General features: G+C 28.3%; 1 protein-coding gene across 4 annotated transcripts in view; it reads right to left on the bottom strand.

Moving 5' to 3' along the window:
- The window catches only part of Btk29A (tyrosine-protein kinase Btk29A), a 78,783-nt gene that overhangs the window by 47,551 nt on the left and 7,250 nt on the right, over window positions 1-23,982 (bottom strand). For 3 of the 4 annotated variants that reach the window (XM_035081185.1, XM_035081186.1, XM_035081184.1), the window contains exon 4: window positions 21,519-21,887. In XM_035081185.1, coding sequence (XP_034937076.1) covers window positions 21,519-21,887 — 369 coding nt within the window. Of the gene's footprint in view, window positions 1-4,318; window positions 4,660-21,518; window positions 21,888-23,982 lie in introns of those variants that run through there. The other variant, XM_035081189.1, reaches the window with a different exon arrangement.

Raw genomic sequence — 23,982 nt, 5'->3', positions numbered from 1 at the left:
TCAGGTTAAAAATGAGTAAATTAGTTGTTGAATATATAAACAAACGTTTCTGAAGAAAAATACTCTGCAAATGGATTAATATTGAAGCTTTCAAAAAAAAATTGATTATTAATTAATTTTTTAATTTGAAACGACATGCAAAGCAATTACAGTATGGTATTTTTGATGTAATTTGATTTTATAACCCAGAATAATTATAAAGTAAACATTTATTGTCCTAAAAAAAGAACATGTTTTCTTTTGAAAAATTATTACAGCATTGGGAATCAGTATTCTGGGTCAGGTCAGATAATATATTTTTAATCAACAATTTTATTAAAAACGAAAAATGATTGTCTGCTATTTCTGTACAAGCCATTAATATTGAAACATTATTCGAATGATATTTTATGAAAATATTACTTAAGGTAGATGAACTGGGAACAAACTTTATAATTACATCAAAAGAAGACTGTGCAAGAACAAATAAAAATTCACGAGGAAAGACAATTTTGAACGAGTGAACAAGTCGATAATTATTTTTTCTTATACCCCCCGCAAAATATAGTATGTTGGCCATGAGAGCAAAGTAAGATATCCTTACCTGGGTGATTGCCACCCTCGCCTTCGGCTCGGGATGCAATTTTACACCCAGGTCAGAATATCATACTTTGCTCCCTTGGTTAACAATGTACTATTGTTCAATCCACCGTTTGATCTATCATCATCCTGAAATTTTGGAAGTTTTTATATTTATTATTGAAATAAAAACACTTTTGCCATCTCTTTCTACTCTATTTCATTATTAATTACATTTGTTTAAATTAGAATATATTTTTATGAATAACCAACATAACTTAATTTGCTGTAAATCAAGTTTCTATTCACTTTGAAATAAAATTCATGATGATTCTAGATGGAAAATAAATATAAATAATTCAAAAGAAGAAACAACTAATGATGATTTGCAAAAAATGTTTTTTTTTTCGTTAAGAATATTTAATCAGATAATTTTTTTATTCAAAAGAGGGTTTTTTACAATGATTTATGCTAGTAGATTATACTCTGCATAAAATAACTGACTAAAATGTTCAAAATGAGATTGTGAAGGAATGCAATTACATCGAGCTCAAATTCACCCGAACCTATTTTCAAGATAAAAATGAAGACAAGCGTTAAATTGATACTCCTAAAATTTCTATAAACATACCACTGTAATAGAAATCTTATAAATAATAACAAAAATTGACACAATATATAATGAGACGTCAAATTAATGTAACCAAGTTAATGTTTGGTCAGCTTTAGTCTCAGTCACAAACTAAACATAAAAAAGCTGGTCCACCATTGCTAACAACAACCAGTCGACTGTTCAATGTACAAATTCATATATTTTACATTATATTTTTCGCAAAATGACATTTTGTGTGGGCTGATACAGCAATGCAGAACAGGATCCCAATAATGGAATGACTAAAAAATATTGGTAGCTTTCCTGTAAGTGTAGAAAGACTGACTATGGTCAGAAATTTAATAAATAATATACAAACACAATTCTAACAGAAAAAAAACATTTTTATGGAAAGAAAAAATCGAGTTTGAGTTTAATGAAGAATTGCATTGAAAATTCTACACTTTTTGATACTAAAACAATGAAAATGGTTCCACCAACTCGGTTCTATGTATAGAATTATATAGACGACATCATGTTTAATTTAAACTCTCAAAGACTCGCATAAAAAGCTGGTTATTTTATAAAAATTTAATTTGAATTTTCTATTGACATATAAAATGCTTTTCTGTAAATGAAATATTTAAATTACTTTTCATCTATAAAACTAAATCACAAATTTATTTGTATTAAATTTTTCATTATATTTTAGCAATTCATTTAATGTTTTATTTAAAAATTCAAAAGTTTCATTAGTAATGAATGATTAAAACTAATGCATAAGAAGAAGTTGATAAAAATAATATGTATACCTGTTCAGAATAATTTAAGTTCATAATAATATATAGTTAAATAACTGGAAATGGTTAGTTATTGAAAAGAGCAAACAATCAGAAAACGAGATACTTTTATCTAAATAAATGAACAACTCATTCAATTATTGGTAATTGTTCGTTTATTAGTTTGTTTACCCTAGTTCAGACTATCTATAAGACATGTTCAATGCAATCTGTAAGTGCTGACTATTTTTATTTAATGAACTTGATACTTTTCTGAATAATTGAAACATGGATAGTTAAATAATTACGCGGTGAAAACTCTTTGAATTAACTTACTGTGAAATTCATTAGATTTATAAAATAACATTTAATAGAATTATAAAGATAACTAAATAATTAAATCATTTATTAGACACTACATTAGATATAAATAAAATAAAATGCAAAAAGAGTTTAGATTAAAGTAAAATTGTCATTACTGATAAGCAATTTAATTTTAAAAATTGCATTCATTAGTATTGAGTATGATGAATACAAAAACAAAATTACTTAGTAAGTTACAATAATTATTACAAAAACTTTGAATAAAAAAAAATATATAATTATATTAGCTCTTTCCTCGATTACGAACCTAATGATGATTTTTATCCTGAATTTCACAGTAATTTTTATCATGAAATTTCCTTCATGTAACTCCAAGATACTTGAAAATCTTGTTTTAATGAAAAAATTCCTCCACTTTATTCATAATTACCAGATAGTCTAATCAAAAGCAAAAAGTCCTTCATACTAAAAAAATAAAAATGAAAATTCCTGACTAGTTAAACGTGTATATTAATTCTACTCATTATTAAAATATATGTATCATACCATCTAAACATCTACGAATAAATTCGAAATATTTTCAACAAGTTTTATCCAAAAACAATGAAATGAATGAACATGTAAGAAATCAGATTGAATATTGCAGAATATTATCTAAAAACAAAGGAATATCATAATTGAGATTGAAATAACTAGACTTAACAGGATGAATGTGAATTCAATTAATTCCAATAAAAATAGAATAAAAGGTGTAATTTCTTGAAGGGAGTGAATATTGGAGTATTTTCATGATTACGCTTTTTTTAGAAGCTTTAGAGTTTATAATAATAGTGGGTCGGAGTGCCGCATGGCATATTAAGTCGGCTGGGAAAACCACTTAGGTCGAAGCCCGAGGCTAATGCCAGAGAACGGTATATAATGTATATAGTATACAAGCAAACGTTGCAGCATCCGAAGGCTGAAAAGGTAGAGGGAGATGATGTTGGTCATCAGGCGACGAGCTGAGGCGACCGAAACAGGAGACCGGAAACTGGTGCACTGACTTGCCATTACTGTGACCGTGAGTTGGTCATTATTATTATCATTCTCTTCTCACTTCTCTTTATTGATTCACTCGCAGCAGGGCTATTTTAACCAACTTGTATTGCAATTATAACGTTCACATGAACAATTGATGCGGTTTTAGAATGGAGAGCTTATCCAATAATCGATAATTATCCATCAAATCTATATACTCAAATTGTGTATTGTTCATACTCAGCTTCCTATTGCTGTTACTAGGTTGAAGAAAAAAAGAATATCCATTTCCCTACAAATCTCATGAAACTAACAAACTTTTTGTAAGACCTTTCAACTATATCAATCATATCTGGTCTATTGTTAACATTTTCACAAATAAGACCTTACTTTTCAATAGACTCAACTCAACGAAATTTCATTTAATAGCCATGGTTAGTTTATTGATACAAAAATACAGATTTGATAGAAAATAATCATTCTACAGTCTAGATGATATTTTTTCTTAAAATTTATCATGAAATTTGTTTTCATCATTTGTTTGAATAAACAAATCAATCTATTTCATATTTGGTATTGATTAAATTTGGTAATTCAACGATTTGGAATGTGCTTGATGCAGAAGAAAGAACTCAATATATTCCAAATAATCAGAGATATTTGAAGTGACATAAATGAATAATTTCATTCAAGTTTTATTGCCTGATAACAATTTTCAATTTGTGTCAATTTATATTGTAGAAAAGTAACAAAAAGAAATGTAGATATATTGGAGATACAAAGTAGTAACTTCATTTTCTTGGATGTTAAAAATTGCAGATAATTTTGAATCTAACTGTAGATGTGAAAAATCAGAGACAGCAACTCTCTCTCATGTGAGTTAAAACGACAGTCACGCGCAGGATCGAATTCAATAAGTCGTAGCTGTCTTCCTCAAGTTCGAGCGGAAGTAAAAAAAAAAAAAAAGTGTTATAAGATATAGAAATAGAAGATATTGTGAAAGACGATTTTTTCGATTTTACTTTCAAGATCAAATATTGAGGATTACCTGCTGCTAGACCCATGGCAAAGTTCCAGAAGGACCAGCGGCAACCAAAGAGCTTCATCATCTCTCGTTCCTCCGGGCGTCGCTCCTTCATCCTCTGGAAAATTCTCCAAGCGTTGCTGAATATGGTGATCTAATAAGACGGTAGTTCATCCATCCAAACTTGTGCACACTGTTGAAGGAATATAGAAGCAAGCACTCACAATGATAAAATTAATCCAAATATAATAGTCGAGGGTAATCCAAGAACGATTCATGTCCATATCACTGGTAAACTCAACTTCAATCATCGTAAAAGTAAGCACACACCGCGAGTACGTACATAGAACTTGGTCTGATCGTTTCTGATCTCTCCTGTGGCAGTGTGGGGCTCTCAAAGCCGGCTTGGCAAGTTGTAGGTAGTGAGAACCCAGTCGGCTCTCTTTACCATCACATCCTGGCACACATTGGTCGTCCGAGAAAGCCCGTTTAACATTGAAATTGCATCGTGGCTTTTACTTCACTTACAGAGTCCTGCATGAAACATTCATGCTTGGATGGGCTTATCATCAACTTCCATCCTTTTCTTACCTTCCTTTATCTATCCTAAACTTCAATCTGCTGCTCATAAAAGATATCAACCGATTTATGATGGAGAATAACGATCAAATTTACCGCAAGAACTTTCCCAAGTAACTTATATGCCAAAATCTAACCAATTGAATGTGGTCGTAATCAAAATGATCTCAACCGTTTCGATAGATTATATTTAGTTGAAAACTTATTTCTGGATCATTTATAAGTTTATGGGTTTAAGAATTTTCAAATAGGTATCATACAGATGGTAATGAATCATCTATAACTGGTTTAAGAATTTAATTATTAAATGAAGAAAGTAATAGACTAGACTTTAGCCAATAAAAAACTTATTTGATAAGTAAATAAAGGAGAAAATTAATTTTTTCCATTAATAACAAATAGTTTGTTTTATTAACTTAATATTATTCTAGTAAATTTAGAACATTTAATTGAAATTCAGTTTATTTACTTAATAATATCTTGATCGAAAATATTTTATTATTATTGATTACTTTGATTGTGATATGAAGATAAATATTTTTAAAATTCTGAATAAAATTAATCATTTTTATACAAACATTTTTATTCAGTTAACTTGAAAAGAAAAATATTTAATCTCATTGCTTATAAATAAAGTTTAAGAATATTTTTTCTATAAACATTTAGTTATTTATATTTTATTGATTTATTTGAAAATATTATCTCAACTCAGGTAGCTGTACCTGGTCTGATCAACAACAATAATTTTATAAGAAAACAATCACTTCTAAATATAGAAATCTAAGAAATGCTGAAGAAAAATAATAAAAACCGGAAAATTCCTATGATACTAAGATATTTTTAGAATGAAATATTTTGATTCAAATAGAAATAAAAAATGACATTAAATATTAATATTTTCACGTGATACAGTATGAATTCCAATCTGTTAAAACTTGTACACTTGAGTGTTACCTTGCATTTTCACCAACAAAAAATTGAAATAGTTGAAATATTTTTGACTAACACTGTATCTATATCTAAAGTATTCTCATATCCAAGTCTTTTCTGGCATTGAATGAAACTTCGGAAGTGAATCTAGGTTTTATCTGTCTACCTTTAAAACAGAGTATAGAGTGAGGCAATCATGAATTCACAAGAGATTTTCATGGATAATCCGTCCATCTGATGTAGCAAGCGATATTTCACATATTGTTTTAAATCCACTTGACTGAAAGCTTACTTTATTACATTATAACCGGTACATTGGATACGACTACGACTGAAGAATGTGTCGCGAAGGCAGCAAGAGTTATGCCATGGAACCTTGGTTGTTGACTACTGTTAAGGCACTTCCAGGGCACAAGAACTATCTATTCATGTGTTGTATGTATGCATATACTACTTCCTATCTTACTCACGTTTAACCAACTGCAGTCAAAAGTTTAACTTTAACCACAAGTTTCTAACAACTTCCACAGCTACAAAGACGACAAAGAGGATTTATGACAGATGCTTGGGTTAATCCATGGTTACCATCATGCTACTAACTTGTAGTAATTTCGTATGTTTTGCTAAATTACCATCTGCTTTAACACCTTTTTACCACTCAATTTACATCGGCTATTGTCATTCTATCAGTTATCTTCCGGTAGGAAACCATTTTTAGTATGTTAGAATCTTATCTCCATGGAGTGATGGTGAAGAATTGAAGAAACTTATTTAGCATAATTTAGAAGAATACTTTGAATTACATTAAAGATTCAAAGAGTATTATTGATTTAACATAAGCAACTCAAACAAAATATAGATATGATGATGGCCAACATGATAATAATTTGATTAAATTAATTCTATTAATGAGATTTATTTGAACAAAAGAAATTCATCAACTAAACCAAAATGAATTTTTTAATGTTCAATCTTTCATACTTATTCTGGCATCAAGTATTTCATGGTTGTTTATATTTATATTTTTTTGCTTGTTTTGCAACTGCTCCAAGATGATCTGGGAATAAAAAGCATAAAAACTGAAGAATAGAAGATTAATGATCTTTTTGATAACTTGTACTCATCAACAACAGAAGAAATAAAAATGAAAAATATTGTTAATGAATATTCCAGCAAAGTAAAAAAAAAATTCCATTCAACTTTATCCTGAAAAAAGCATGAATAAATTAGCCACATAATTTAACACATTTTAACCAAAACAAAGTAAAATCACCATGAAATAAGCTAGAGATTAGTAAAAATAATTTCATTGTATGATTGCATAAGTAATAAGATTAAAACCTGATCCACCAGAATACTTTATCACTATTTTATGGATTTAATATAAGCAGAAAAAGAATTTCTAAATAAAAAAAGTGGACGATAGAGAGCAAAAGTAAGATTTTGGTGAGAAGAAACCGGTACCTGGTGGTCTGGGGAAAAAACCTGTTACTAAACCTTTACATTTAACATCTCAACGCTATTCGTAACTTAAGAATGCAGCCGTGATTCAGAGTTAAAGAAACGACTAAGATGAAACTGTAGTTTAAAGTAATGAGTTTACATTGTGCTCAAAAGTAAAAGCATTGTGCTCGCCATGATGCAAAGGGTCCAATCGTTCAAGAAGTTGAGAAGCTGTAGAATACAAGACGTTGGTGAACGAAGAACACTAAACCTTTCTTGAACAGTAAGAGAGTCTTTAAGCAACTTGGCTGCTTAGAGAATATCGCGGTCGCTAGCGGCCATTCACGCTGTATTGTCGACCCACAACGTTCTTTGCTGCTTCTTTAGATAAAGCAACTTTACAGAAGTTTTATTTTATTATTTTGAATCAATTAAAGACTTTGCAAATTTATTTCTTTTCTTCTAAGAAGATTTTAACATTCTCAACTTGATATTAATGAGCTATCAACCGTTTAAGCACTTTGTTTTATTGTTCGTTGATGTAAAACAGTACATACTGATGCATAAACATCAACTTAATAGCACATTTAACTGACAAATTTGTTGAACAAAATTATTTCAAGGTCTCAAATGCTGTAGAATGACCAAGCGAAAGTGTTCAAACTATTTATTGACTTCCATATGAGCATAACTAACTTTATCGCTTTTTGATGTAGATAAAATTAAAGAGGAATCGCTATTGCTATCAATAAAAGTTTATAAAAACATTAACGATCAACCAATGTAAAATATAGGGTTTTAAAAAATTTGTATAGATAATTATTAATCAACTGAATATTGAGAAATTTGATAATAACTTGGATTTGAGAAATAAAATCGAATTGATCATTTTTTGTAGTACCAGTACGTAACATAAAAGCATGCTCAATATAAATGTTATAAATATTCATTGGTAAAAATGATTACATATATTGGTAAACTAAAAAATGGTTGAATAAAAGCTTTTTTTTTTTTATTACTATATTCAAGTTTTTAATTGAAAACTGCAGAGCATCGAATTTCTATCAATAGAGCTTTTGAAGTGGTGAACGATTTTTTTTCTTATTTGTCTGATCAATAAAAAGTTATTCTTAAGAAGTTTTATTTCTTTAAATCAATTAAATAGTTAACTAATTTTTTTTTTTCAAATAAAAAAATCAACTCACGTCGTCACTGATAAAAATGTCAATAATTTATTTCTTCTCTTCATTCTTGACACTTTCCTTCCGCTGTTTGTAAGTTGGAGATATTCTCATGGGTAATAAAAACTTATGTTAAACTTGCCACAGGAATTTCTCGTGTCCGAGGGGCATTAAAAGTGATGTTCCAACTTGTACGTGAAATGACAGACGAAAAAAAACCTAGAAAATATATCTTACTAGTGGCCTGAGTTACTTTTTGACTTTGTGCAGCTTTAGAGAAAAGCAGAAACAGTTGATAAATCTTTTCTAAGCCAGCTTCATATAACACTGGACCAGTCAACGAAACAGATATACATAGTCTCCAAGCAACCTTTCTCGAGGCCGAGGTTATTCTTTAACCTCGCTCTTCTCGATGAGTGGCCGAGTAGCTTATTAAATTCTCGAGCATGTTACAACATCAGTTATTCCTACAACCGAGTTAAGTATGTGCTTGAAATTTTGCATCATTAAAAGTACATATATATATATATATATATATATATATATCTCAAGAAAAAAAGATGACTTTCATAATTTTAGAAAATTTATAAAAAATGGACTTCAATAATTAATTAAATTAATTTTTATTTCCTGTTTTTTGATCAGTGGAAAACAATTGTAGAGAGTTTTTAGCTTTTGAAGAGCTTATATTGAATACAAACTACAATGAGATTGATCAATTTGCTGTTTAGAAGATATATCAAATGAAACTGATGTCTATCTAAAACATTTGTTGTTGATTGAAAGCATTTAGTATCAATGAAAATATTTCATCAATTAATATACTTATATTTACTATTGTAGAGTAAATATTCATCATCCAACAGACTGTGAATTTGTAAATTGTCAATACTATTGAAAACATCTGACTCTTTTTGTATTAACTTAAATAATGTTAACATTTGCATCAATAGAAGATAAATAAATGAATGAAAACAATAAAAATCAGCTGAAATATCGGCAAATTTTGGTTCGTTCTCTTAATTAGAAATATTGGATCAATAAAAAAGGTATTCAAATGTTTCTGATTGTCATATATGTGTTGAAAATTCAAAATAATTATCAGAAAACATAATGAATATTTATCATCTCTGAACATTAGTAAAGAGTTTCAATTTTTTTCAAATAATTATCTTTTTTTAACTTGCTAAATAGAATTGTTTAGTTTTTTCTATCTAAAAACATGAAAGCTTAATTAAAATTTAATTTAAAAATAACTGCAGTTATATATATATATGAGATACTATATAGTAAATGAGTTATAAATAATTAAACATACTTCATAATTTATTACACTTAAACTTAATAAATAATTAAGAATTTATTTAAAATTCCGTAATTATTAAGTCAGGGTTGGATAAAATGAGAAAAATCTTTTTCAATTTTCTGTACTTTTTAAAATAGCGGAAGTTGCTTTTTACGGAAAGCACGTGTTCCAACGATGTCTCTTCTTTTGCTTAAGAGTGACTTGGTCTCGATTAAAGGGTTGAAATGTAAGGTGAAAGCCCGGTAAAAAGAGATGAGAAAATGTAGAAAAAAAGCATATAGTAAAAGAGGGAAGCAACTGAGAATGGAGTATGCATCAAGTTTTAACGAGGTCTAGGCAAGGGGGTCGAACGTATTGTCGAGAGGATACTTTGCGGATACAAAGCAGCTGCTAACCACCCGTTAGTTGAGATATCTACGTATGCATATACGTGTCATTTCCAATATTATTTCAATTACTTAAACTATCAATAGTTAATTAAGTGCTTATGTCCAATAATCAGCATAGAAATTCATTTTGTATGATAGTTTAATTATATAAATTTTAATTAGTCATTAGACCAATTCTATTCAGATCAACTAATTTCAAATAGAAATTCGTTTCTGAAGAACATTATTTCATAATATTTGCAAGCTATGATTTTATATAAAATTATTAAACAATGTTTTGTTTTTGAATTTTGTTATTTATTATATAAATGACCAAACTTTTGTAAACAAATAATTAGTTTTTATCACATAATTATAAAAATAATTTTGTGATATTTGTTATAAAATGAGTTTACACGTTAATGTCATTAATTAGTTATGAATTTAAGTATTCAAAGGTTGATGGTAAAGATGTTTTTTCTAAAACTTCAATCTTGTTAAAAATACAACAAAAAAGTTATTTACAAATAAAGTTATAAAAATAAACTTGACAAAAAAGCAACGTAAAAAAATTTGTTCTAGTTTTTAGCATAACATAAAGATAGTGAAATGTCAATTTTAGAAACAAAATAGAGCTTTTTTCGTCTCAAAAGAATTTAAATACCAAAAGAAATGAATCAATAGAACGTTCTTTGTTACTGAGTGTAATCAGTGCTCTAAGAAACTCAGGAAACAATCGTTAAAACCACAATAAGTTATTACAATTTACGAGTTGGTGTTAATTACAATGAACATGGAATTATACTTGATTTTTTATTAATGAAAAAAAAATGATAAAATAATAATACTGACGTGCACATTTGGAATAATAATTTCTCAAGATTAAATCACTGACCTGGGTGATTCTTAAGGTGATGGTTATGAATGAAAACTTCATTTTCCTTAAGATGCCAGGTTTATTCAGGAAATGAAGTTAGAAAATACGGAGACCAAGAACATTATTAATTAAATTTCCTCATTTAATAAAAAAAAAATGGGACATATTAAAATAAAATGAGATCCAACTTCATAATTAATATCACGAAAACTATGGAGAACAAAAACCAAAAGCTATTTTTCGTGACAATGAAACTGCACAGCTGAACCCGAATTTTGATAATCTCATCAAAAGGTATGCATTAAATTGCAGTAATAAGATACACAACTTGGAGAATTTTCATATTAAGATGAAAGTTAAAGTTGCTAACTTAGTCATAAATAAGTTAGATTGACAGGAAACCTTTGCTAATTTACGGTATTACATCTTGAACGAGTTGGATTGATAAGCATACAGTAAATATCCATATTTATGTAATGTAGGGATTTGGATCCAACTCCTACGACAAAATAATATCATAGATAAATTTTGTCTTTTGATGATCAAAGAGCTATACCCAAATCAGATTAAATTGTCTATGTCAAGCAAACCTAACAAGTTTAACATCTCCTATCTCCTCTTTCTAATTGAAATTCCAAATGCGCGTGAAACATTCATGTCCTTTAGATAGGATTCTAATGTTTCCCTGTACTTCATTACAGTAATCGTACCACAATTGGGTCGAACTCGTTTAGGTTCTCCATCTCATCGTCTTATTTCTTTCGAGTCTTTGCCTGTTTTTTCGTTGTCTTTTATGATAAAACCTTACTAGATGACAAGCTCGACTCTATAGTAGAAATAAAATGTTTCTTCCTCCATTTTCTCAACATTTCCTCTTACTAATGGACTCGACGTGTATGATTGAGAATAACATTAAGCTTAAAGGAAAATCAGAATGCAAGCTTTAATAAAATCACGTGCATTATTATATCCTATATTATTTGTATTAATCATTAATTCAATATTCGTGCTTCAAGAGCAATTTCTCGTGGTATCATTATTATACTTGAAAATCTCTAAAGCTTGCATCAGACTATAATTAATTAGCTAGTCTAGCTGTAATAAATTAAGATTCAAATTTCTTTTTTTTTCATATTAATTAAATTTAAATGAAGCACTTTGAGATAGAACATGAAAATCTAAACAATCATGTTTACAATGTGTTGGACTAACAAAATAACTGAATGAATATGCATTATAAAATGAAATATTCTTTTTTCCACCACAAAATAATATTTTGCTGAAATATTATACAGAAAATTGAAATAGAGTGAAGTAGTGAGGATGGTCGGAACACCTGAAAATTCATATTGTCCTAGAAAGAGACTCACTGGTAAAAAAAATTACTTTCCTCTTTCATTGGAATTTTTAATTTTAATATTTTTATTAGAGTGTTGAAAATTGAAGGATCATTAAAAAGCTTGAAAGTTTCATCATTCCCAAACAGTTACGATTATACAAAAAAAATAAACTTTCATAGATACTAGAAGAGTTTTCAAGCTCTTACTATTCCCATCAACGACATTTTTTTAAAAGTCACGTTTGTCTTTGAATCTTCACAATTCTCGAACAAATAATCACACAGCAATTGCTTAGATATCATTGAAAAGCTGGAAGCGACTTCTTTTGAATACTTCTTTTTTTTTTTTAGAAAAAAAATTGCTTTTGTGCTATAATTTTCATTCTGATTTTGAAATAAAAAGTCGTCTTGTTTAATTCAATCTCTTCAAGCTTGACATGAAAAAAAGCATTAATAATTCTAAAAATATCATTTTTATATTTTAAAAAATCGTTCTTGATTTTCAGAATAGCTTTGTAATATATTGAAATATTGTCAACACATAAGACAGAAGCTCTAGTTATAGGCTTATTGGAAGGTTCTTTATTGCTTTTGTTTTTCAATAAAAATTTATTTTTCAATATATGCACATAATAAATTGTATAAATTATGAACAAGTATCAGAAATATGTTCTCTGCAGACAATTTATATTCAAGATGATTTATAGCAAAAATTCTACTGCTTAAAAAACTATTTTGACAGTCAATGATAGTTTATAATCAAATACTTAAAAAAACTTTCAAATACCTCACCTCTAATCATCAATGCTCTAATAATGAACCATCCGTGATTAAATATGTGTCCAACACTAAATGACTTAGTTCTTACAAAAGAAAACATTTTTCTTATAGAAAAAAGTTTTCCATTGTCTTCATAAAACTATGAATTTCTTTACTCTGTGAAAAATGAAGATAATTAAAGACACAATGAGAAGAAAAGTAGTAACATTTAATGATGATATTTATTTAATAATATTTTTAAAAATATGAATCAAAAATTAATTAGTTGGTTAAATAATAATTATTATTGAAATGACGTTGGACATGGCAATTAATAAAAAAAAAGATTTAACCACACAAGATTATCATTATTAATCAATAATAAATAAACGTGTTCAAACAATAAATAAATCAGTCAGTGTAACAAAGAAATTGATTTACCAATTCAAACAAAAAGTTTGTTTATGATGGTTAAATTATTTCAACTGTTACAAAACCCTTTTTTCCTGCCTACTGAAGCATTTTAACTATTAAATATAATTGATGCAAAATAATTCGAATGATTATTGAAATGGAATTTTCCTGAGTGCTGCACTTTATTGCATCTTAATCTTCTTAAATATTAATAATAAACACTTCTAACGCTAAAAAATTACTCCAACTTTATCAGAGATTCAATTCAATATTTCCGATAAATATTCGTTCATTATTTCAACACAAAATGAAATAAGTAGTACGTTGAATAATATTCAAAGATTATTCGTGAATAATCATTCGAATCAGATGGATCCAACTGTTAGACAGTATCCTAGCCAAGCTATTGGATCGATTCGTGAGAAGCATTCTTGAAGCATTCACCTTTGTCTCAAATTTTTTTCTCGACGACTAAAAAATAGCTGTAGAACTTTTTTCACGATTCTCTATACATGTACTATAGATATTAGCATAATCCATCTATCAGGTCGACCAGCAAGTCTTCACCTCTTTGAATCCTCTCCTCACCCACTTCTTCCTGCTCATCTAGTCCTTGACGTTCGTTTGAATATTCGAATGCTTGAATGGCTGATGAGAACTTTTGAAATCTCTACTCCCCATCATCTCAACCTACTCACTATCTTTTCTCTCCTTCACGACAAACTCTCCTATAGCCACAGATGAAAACTCTTCCCACTGCTAACTTTTTCTATGGCAAACTTTTTATACTATCCCTTTCCTTATACTGCCACAAAAGTGAACGAAAGGTTTAAACCGTCACGATCTTTATCCCAATCCATCAGAATGAATTGAAGAGAAAAAAAATAATTCTAAAAATAAGACTCCAAGTAAAAATAACAATAGTATCGTACTTTATTCGTCAATTCATATTCAACAATTATCGATTTTATCAAACTCAATCGTTGTTGATACTAACCAGGTTGCTTAATGAATATCAATAACCTAGTTAATGTCAATATAGAACATGTATGCACCTATTTCTCGTGTCCTGAAAAAATTTACTTAATAATATGATAAAAAAGTGAAGTTCTATTTTTGCTCTCATAGACTAGACGACCTCAGTTATTATTAATATTTATTGATAAGCATTCTTCCAATTTGTTTCTAGACTGATTGTGATTGAATTAACTGTTCATGATTTTATGTCAAGTCGAATAAAAGAACTGATGAAATAAATACCATAATCTACTGAGCGTTATATTAGAAAATCTGAAAGAAATTCGAAAAATACAAATACTTTAAAGCAAAAATTTGAATTTTTTTTTTTTAATTCAAAAATTTGAGGAAGAATTTTCTGATAAAGAATTCTCTTGTATTATGTAACTATCTAGTACAGAAAAATAAGGTAAAGTAAAACGTTTCAACATAATATAAAACACCTTTTCGAAAAAAATTGAATATTTTTGATAAAATAAGATTTTTTGAAGTTTAAAACTGAGATATTAAATTTTAAATAAATATTTGATCGTGTATGGAACATAAATTAATTACATAAACCTAGCATTGGTAATGCTTTAATTACAACTATTGGCATTCATTCTATCTCACGTATTTGTGCATGAAGAATGCCAATAACCAATGCTGTGTCTATAATAAATAGATTGTATAACCGATGCATTTATTATTAACTTCAATAATTATAAATGTAATTAATTTTAGAAACAATATAAATTGGTTTTTTATAAAAAAGACGTGCATTTATTTATTAATTAGTGATTTGAAAAAAGATTTATCTTCACTCAAGGCCATTTATTTATCAATATTTATTTAATATCAAAGATATGGAAAAGAAAATTGAAAAATAAATATTCTTGAAATAAGTAAAGTTACACAGAATCATACTCTGTTTGAATTTGGTCTTACTTCTTACATCAAAAATTAATAAGATCTTGGAAATGGATGAGATAAAGTTGATTAAATATCATCAGATTAAGCTACTTTGAATAGAGCCAAGTATTAAAAATGTCAAATCAAATGGGATTCATTTTAAAAAATGATAAAAAATGAATATTTCTATGAATCTTATTCTCATTTATTATTTTTTCAATATCTATCATACTCTATTTTACTTAGTCATGATTCAAATATAAATGGAGAATATTTTAATAATTTTATTTTAAAACAAACAAATATTTGTTCTTCAATGAAAAAAGTATCTCATTTTATCCTACATTATCACAATTTTTTTTATACCTTATCATGCTTAAGCATTTCATTTTATCTTGGTTCCCATTATCTAAAATAATTTTAGCTGAGACTGGTAAATATATAAGAAAAATGACAGATGATAAAAACTGTTAGGGGGATACTTTTAGAAGGCAATTATAAATGATTGATTCATGGAACAAAAAATTTCACAGGTACTTGTGACTCCCAAGGTTCCATTCATTTTAACATTTGAACACTTCTAGATTCTAGAATTGGAGGCAATAAAGAAGTCAGTAGGAAATAAGAGAGCTTTCGTACTAGCGTCAGAATTGGACTTTTGTGTGTGAAATTCATGAATCGATAGAAACTCTTCATATGGGTTACGATCAGCATATTTTCGGGTCAGCGACTTTAAACCTTAACTGCAAAATTTTTCATGTTTCAACATTGAAATTCATTTTTTCATACGTGCTATTGACCAGTCTCTTCTACATTTGCTGCAGAGATAAAAATATATCTAGATACACACTCACATCCAGATGATACATATGTGCATGACAATTTTTTTATATATGATGAAAATTAAAAAGCTTTTATGTTTCATATTTTTTCAATAACCATTCACACCGCTTATATTCGATGTATGTATTGAAGTAGAAAAAAATATTGCTCACATATGTTATTCAATTTTCAATGATTGCAAAAGAAAAATACATTTCTAACAAAAACAATGAGTGATTTCAAATTTCTAAAGGAAAATAATTATATTTAATTTAATAATAAATATATTTTTTTTATAAATAGAAATAAAGAAATAATATTTCGTCAAGTTATTAAAATTAAAACTAAAAAATAAATCTGTCAATGAATGATGAACGATAGATATAAAATACCAGTAGAGTGGAAAAAATTTGCATCAAAGAGTAATACTTTGAGGGCTAGATAATTCCCGTTTGGAAGCTTTCAGCACTATTTATATCTTATACATATGCATATTGAATACGCATGTATTAAACATTACTCTAGTTATATTGAAGGTATTGGGCATTCATTAAATTCCTTATTTAATTAAACTAAATTCGAGCTTTAAGTGTATTAAATATACTCTAGATAAAATATAATAACGTTGAAAATTAGTTCATTGATATATAAATCTTCATTAGAGCAATATGAAAAAAAATTTGATGATAACAATAAATAATTAAAAGATTAAACTGGAAAAAATGTTTAAAATAAATCAAGTGGAAAAAGTTAAAGAATAAAATGACGTGATTTGTACCTTGACTTATTTTTTGCAAGATAGTTGTATCAAGAAGTTGTTACAGATAACTTGAAATGGTAAAAAAACAAGAACTGATATATTTGCTCATTTTTTTAATTTTTTGCTTCAGTTTGAAAAGAATCATTAAATAGACAATTTACACGAGAAATCTTTTCACCAAGTTTTCATAAAATGTCTGCAACAATAACATGATAACCACTAAAATATTCGTATATTTTCAAATATTTAGTACAAATAGTCTATTCAAAATATTTTTCACTGAATTTATATCAATATCGATTAGCCTTGGATTATCTAACTGATACTGTTGGAACCTAACATAACACAACTGCAATTTTTTTCATATTTTTAATGGATCAATAGAGCTAAAATACTATTGGAAGAACATATACTAATCCCAAGACATTAGTAGCAATCGTTTTTACGATGAAATTCATTTTACAACTGATCACCAATATAAGTTAAGATGTTAGCATAAGTTTATCAATATGAGAGTAAGTATTTCAGTGTTTAGATATAATATTCATGTTGAAAGTTAGATCATTTATTATAACTTAAAACCAGAATCATCTTATACTTATTAATAATGTATATCTGAATATATTAATATTTTCTGTTTAAAGTTGAACTTTTTAATGCTTTTCAAGAAAAAGCAAATAAACAGAGAAAAATCATAATTTACTGAATTAATAGAGTAGAGTATAGATTTATCAAAGAGTTTCTAATTTTGAGATATTTTATCTATCGAAAATATTATTCATTAAAAATTGATTGTAACAAAATAAAAACTAATGAGAAATTATTTTAAACTGATTATCAAGTGTTGATCTAAGTTTAGTAAAATTTTAAATAATTGTTATGCTAGAATGATTGACATGTTCTATAAAAAAGAATAATTTACTTAAAATTGGTAACTTTTATATTTTTCTATCTCAATTTAATCAAAAATTCAATTTACTAGTTTGCAATAGCAAGAACAAAACCTTTTTTTGTTTCTAAACATTCAAAATTACCTTAATAATTTTTTGAACATGACTGTATCTACATCACGATGTATGTTGCAGACATATATGTCAATACTTCCGGTTCACAAATGATCGATCACAAAAATAAGTCGAGTGATTTATTGCAAGCAACGCAGCTTTACTACTATTTTTCATGGGCTTCCAAGCACTGGCCACAACTAAACGAACAAACCAACTGGTTTGCTCTCTTGTATCGTTTCTATACCATTATTTCGTTCCACTCTTTTTTTATTCGTAGCTTCAATTCTAAAATTTCATTTCAATTTACAACTGACCTTTCAGTCGTTAGACGATTTTCCTGGACACAGTGGTCCAGAAACTCTATTTATGCATTGCTCTTATGAAGATCATTTATTTCTACATTTTTTCATCTTATTTTTATCTCATCTTTTTAAGCTTTTAAACATCCGCTCAAAAACATTTTCACTTCCTAGACAATTGCATTGTATTTTTCTAGCAAATGTAAAAAAACTGAAGTCTGAATGCAATTGTTTGTACTGTGCTAACACGTGAATCCCTGAGGGACTTACATTTTAGTAAAAAAAATAACTGAGTGTGTTTGTTAATACATATGTGTATTCCAAGGTACGAAATCACAAAGAAAATGAAGAAGAACTAAAAAGAAAAAAAAAACCTCACGAGCTAGCAGTTGCTAAATTGCATTAACGCTTTACAAGGATAAGTTAAATGGAGAATGCATCAGTAATTCCTTCATTCTACCTGCCTCTTGCTTTGCTGCAATTATCTACATTCACCCATAGGTTTCCAAAGGGAATATCAGTCTACTCTATTCTCTCCTCCTCGTTTTAGCAGCTACCTATACAGCCTCATTAAACCGCATGTTTCACACAACATCTTGTTGATATTGATTTCTCATATTATCAGCGAATCAATTCTCAGTTGGCCTATCTTGAGTAATCCCCCTTGCTGTCAAAGATTAAAGCTAGATGCGGGCGATGAAACTCTCTAAAATAGGCCATACTCCTCCACACACAGTAAAATTAGCTACATCATGATTATTTCTCTACACTTGTAGAAGATTTTTGCTTACCATACTATTTTAATAAAAAATAATCAACATAAAACTTGCTCAAGTTTTATTAAATATTAACTAATGTCCACAAATAAAATTAAATTCATTTAGTAGTAACTTTTTGTAGTTTTCATCAATTTTATATTATTCTGAATACTCAATATTTTATTTTAATGACTGACATAAACTTTAATCTTCTACTTACTTTAAAAGCTCATTACTTTTTATCAAATAATCATACAAAGTTTCATGGAAGCACTTAAAAATGATTAAAGATCGCATCTTTTTAGATTTAATCGTAGTTCTTTTTATTTAATTATTAAATTAGCATTGCATCCATGTTCTAACATAAAGGATTGATACAAATATATATTTTTGATTATACTAATAAGTTCAAGTGAAAATACAAGCGATGAAAGTCTTGAGTGAAATATTGAAAATAGGGCAACATCTTCTACACAGTAATATCAATTTGATTACAACTAGTATTCCCTCTCTCAAATCGAAAAGCGGGTACTATCTACTATACTGAGTGTACACCCTTTCTCTTCAGCTTCAACAACTCGTAGTCATATCCTCCTAACGTTCAGCAAGCGACCTACTTCAAAGAATCTCCAGTCATTTGGATACGATGTTCACCATTAAATCCTTAAGCTTTGATCTCATGATGTTTTCCCAGAACTTTTGCTAGCAAAATTTTGTTAAAAGGATTTCATTCCCTAGACTAGGACATTTTTTATTTCTATCATTCACCAACATCAGTCGATTGATTACAACAACCTAAAGACTTCTGATGTCCGTTGTCATACTATAGGCAAACTTCAGCTGGTTAGATGAATATTTAACGAAGTAGAGTTATCAGTTAATTAGAGCTTCGAATATAGTTCAGATACCTGCGTATCTGCCGAACAAAATGCATGAGAATTATCGGGATGAAAATTCATTCATTCAACTATCGTATCTTAATTATTGTATCGCTTGCATTATGCTTCGATTAACTTTTCCCATCTTCTCATCTTTATTTATTCTTCTTCATCAACCTAATCTTTTAACACACCATTATGTACATGGGTATTAACACCAGGCTAACTTGATTCTTCGATCAACTCATGTTGAAGGTGTTCTAGAATTGTCATAAATTATCATGAAACCATTCTAGTCATATACAATAAGATGATATGATTATAAATTTCATGAAGTTCTAATCTGCAGTCATGTTTTGGAGATTAAAAAAAAACAGAACTTGGTTTTCGGAAATAATATTTGTAGTTAAAACGCACTTGATATTTTAGAGAAGTTGGAGAGTTAATCTACGTATGGATTTGACAAAGTATATGAGCAGATTTTTGCATATTTTGAGCAGTGACACATTTTTCTCCAATACTTCATAGCTATTGGAAGTTAGCATTGCGATTTCATTTTGAAAATCAATATTAAAACTTCCGGTAACTGAGAAACTTTCCTTTAAAACTATTGAATATAAAAACTTGGTTTTGGCTTTAGTATTTGGGAAAAAACTTACTTAACTTACTTCTGGATACACTTTTTTATGAATAAAGAACATGAAGAAAAGTTTGAGTATGTTCTATTATTATCATCAACTCAATAATTATTTTTATTGTTAATACCATCGGTTTTACTATTTTCATCGGAATTAATCGCCCTAGTTTACATAATTTTTATTAAAATTTATAGAGAGTTGGATTTGAAGGGTTTCCTCTTAAGCCATTCAACTTGAGTTCAAAAATAAACCAGTATGTCCAGCTTGTGATGGATTTATTGAATGATATTTAGAGCCTATTCTCTAACTTTTATTGAATAACAAGAATTTCGCAGTAAGAATGACCTATTTTGACCATTTTAATTAAAGAAAAAATTCTGTTGTTGCTAAGTAAAAAAAGAGAACTCGCTTTTTTGTTCTCATTAGAAGAAAAAATATGAAATACTTAAGAAACGTCTCTTTCAACATACTTTGCTATTTTAATGATTCCTGTATTTAATATTTTAAGCGTTTTAAAACCTAACCCATAAGGTTTGCATTGATTGTAAACAATTTTAGTGTATATTTAAAGCATCCTATCACTTTTAACTTCAATTTAAAAATTCATATTCATGTCCAACAAAAAAACATTAAACATGAATGTTTTATTCCTCAAAATACATAAATAGTGTATAAAGCTTCATTAAACATTTTCCCTTCCTCACCAGAAAAAAAGTTCAATAACTTTTTTTCTATGTAAATTCGATTGTTACTGAGTGTCTAGCTTCTTTAGTTAATAAGAAACTGAATTCTTTATTGATAAAAATAGATAAATAATAATTAATAATTGAGTTGTATTGGAGAGAAAAGTTTAGTAAATTTGTCGACAATAAATCAACTGGTTATCTTCAAAGTCGTTCAAGTAATTTTGACAATAATCTGAAAAAAGTATTGATAAAAGATTGAGTTTTAAACTCACCCACTGTTAAGCGTGTCTGTGACTGGATAACGGGATTGTTGTTGGTTTCAGCAGCTATACCAATTGTGGTGGTCGATGTGGTTGTTGTTGTCGTTAGCAGTAGCTGTTGTTGTTGTTGTTGTTGTTGTTGCTGTTGTTGAGTTCGCCTCTCGTGATCACCTCCAGACGTGTTCGTTATCGTATTAATAGCCGATGGAGGACTTGAGGAATTTGTCGTAGCGTTTGAAGAGGGTGGCTTTGATGATGACCACGAACTGCAAGTGTCGCAACCCTCAGCTGAACGAGATGATAAACGACAGCAAGACCAACGTTTACCACTCCAAAGTCCGGCGTGAAAACGGCCTGATAATCCAGGGTTTTCACTGCACACTGTAATTAAATTTTACTATGAATAACTTGACATATGAAAATTACGTTTTTCCCAAAAATTATGTCATTAAATCTCCTTCAAGAGAGAATTAATAATAGATTAAAACGTTGAGTATTAATTTAAACTTTTTAATTATAAAATAATTAACTTTTTAACTCTACAAATATCAAAAAATTCGAGAGTGTAACTTATTTTATTAACCATGAAAAAATGTTTCGAGTAAATCATTTGTTTGAAGTAATTATAAAATTATTCAAGAACAGCATTTTTTAATATTACTTTTCTTATATTAATAAATTACTTCGTCTTGTTGTATTAATATGACTTTGCGTTATTATTATTTCTACATGAAATGCTAAACAAATACGAGAGTTAATTAATAGTTATAACTACTCCAGTGATGAAAAGTATCATTGGATACGTTATTTTATTTGATAAAAAATAAGCATTTTTTAAAAATAAAATCAACACTTCATATACAAAGATAATATAATTTTTATAAATAGATTAAAATGAATATTAATATGAATGAATTTTGATAGTCAAAAAGCATCTTAATTTTAAAAAAAATACTCTCGCCCTCTCAAAATCATTCACAGTCTTTTTAACTTATTCTTTTTATTTTTATTTCATATAAATTATTTTTTTTCTACTTATTCATCCCTGAACTTTATCCTCTTTATACAGGTATACATCAAAGCACTCTTCAACTCACTTTCTACCAAGAGCTACTATTTTTTTTATTCCTCTTTACTTGTTCAATACGAATAACGCCCTGCGGCGCGTTAACTTCGTTTCAGTCTTGTCAAAGCCACACCAAAACAACCGTGTAGTTACACTAGCCATCTGAAATGCTTTCGACCGCAAAAGTCTCGTCACTGAAACCATCAGTATATAAATCAAAAAGAGGCTTAGTTTTCTCATTGTTTTCATGCGTTTTAAAAAAAAAGCTCTACTATGCGTTTACATAAAAAAGCACGTTTTAAAACGCGTAAAGGGATACGCTTCGAGCTACACTGGCTTCGCTATTCTTCCAATTTCTACTCATTCTACGTTGTTACATAGCTCAGCCTACTTTTTTTCTATAATCATTCTGTTTCTTCCACTCCCATTCTCTCTATCTACTTTGTTGTCATCATCATCATCATCATTATCCATAAGAACCATCAGTGTTGTAAACCTCTGGTTTTATTGTTACTCATCATCCTGATAACTTTTTAGACGTGTCGTGATTGTTTTCCAATTTTACAGCATTTTGTTTCATTTGATCATTCTTTTTGTTGATATTGATTAACATTATAAATGTTAGTTAGTTCATTTATAAGACTAGAATTTTCTATGATAATTCGTCAAGTCTGTTGCATTAATTCATGATAATTATAATTTAATAATGATAATAGAGTTAAAATATCTCATATTTGGCATAATGTTTCAATTTATCATCATTGAACAAGTGTAAGTTTTATCTTCACGTAATTTTTGAAGAGTTTTAATTCATATATTTTTTTGCTGTTAAAACCTATTTCGATTATTACCTCAATTAAAGTATTTTGTATATCCTATTATCTTCTCATAACCAGCTGAAGTAATTGATGTAGAGAAACTCTTCCACTAAGTTAGTGTATAGAAATAAATGTATATGTTGGATTATAATCAATTAAAAGCAAAACGTTTTCACAATAAATAGATTATTCTAGAATTTCACTTCCTACTCTGGCATGTAATGTGGCAGAATATGTGTTTATATAACCAATCACTCACTATCCATGATAATTAAAAGATACCTATGAAAAAAGTGAAAGATTTACTAATTTGGAGTAGCTAGAATGACAGAGATGACTTTAATTATTCTTGCATTTCATACATTTTAAACCGCTTTCCACTTAAATGTTACTCTACTATTCAGACACAACCTTAAGTATAATTGCACTTTGAATTTGGATCCAAAACAAAGTAATTCACAGTACAGTTGAAAACACTTAAAGTTTAATGTAGAAGAAGTTTCAAAGGATCAAATTTAAATCCTTGATCCCAAGATTTTCTTCAGTAAACTCGATCGCATCATCGCAGCTGACAGGTTTCGTGTGAATCTCT

This window comes from Chelonus insularis, unplaced genomic scaffold, assembly GCF_013357705.1.
Source record: "Chelonus insularis isolate UGA/USDA-ARS -01 unplaced genomic scaffold, ASM1335770v1 contig_321_pilon, whole genome shotgun sequence".
Taxonomy (NCBI): domain Eukaryota; kingdom Metazoa; phylum Arthropoda; class Insecta; order Hymenoptera; family Braconidae; genus Chelonus; species Chelonus insularis.
The sequence above is the reverse complement of the archived record's forward strand: the minus strand, read 5'-3'. Positions and strand labels throughout refer to the sequence as shown.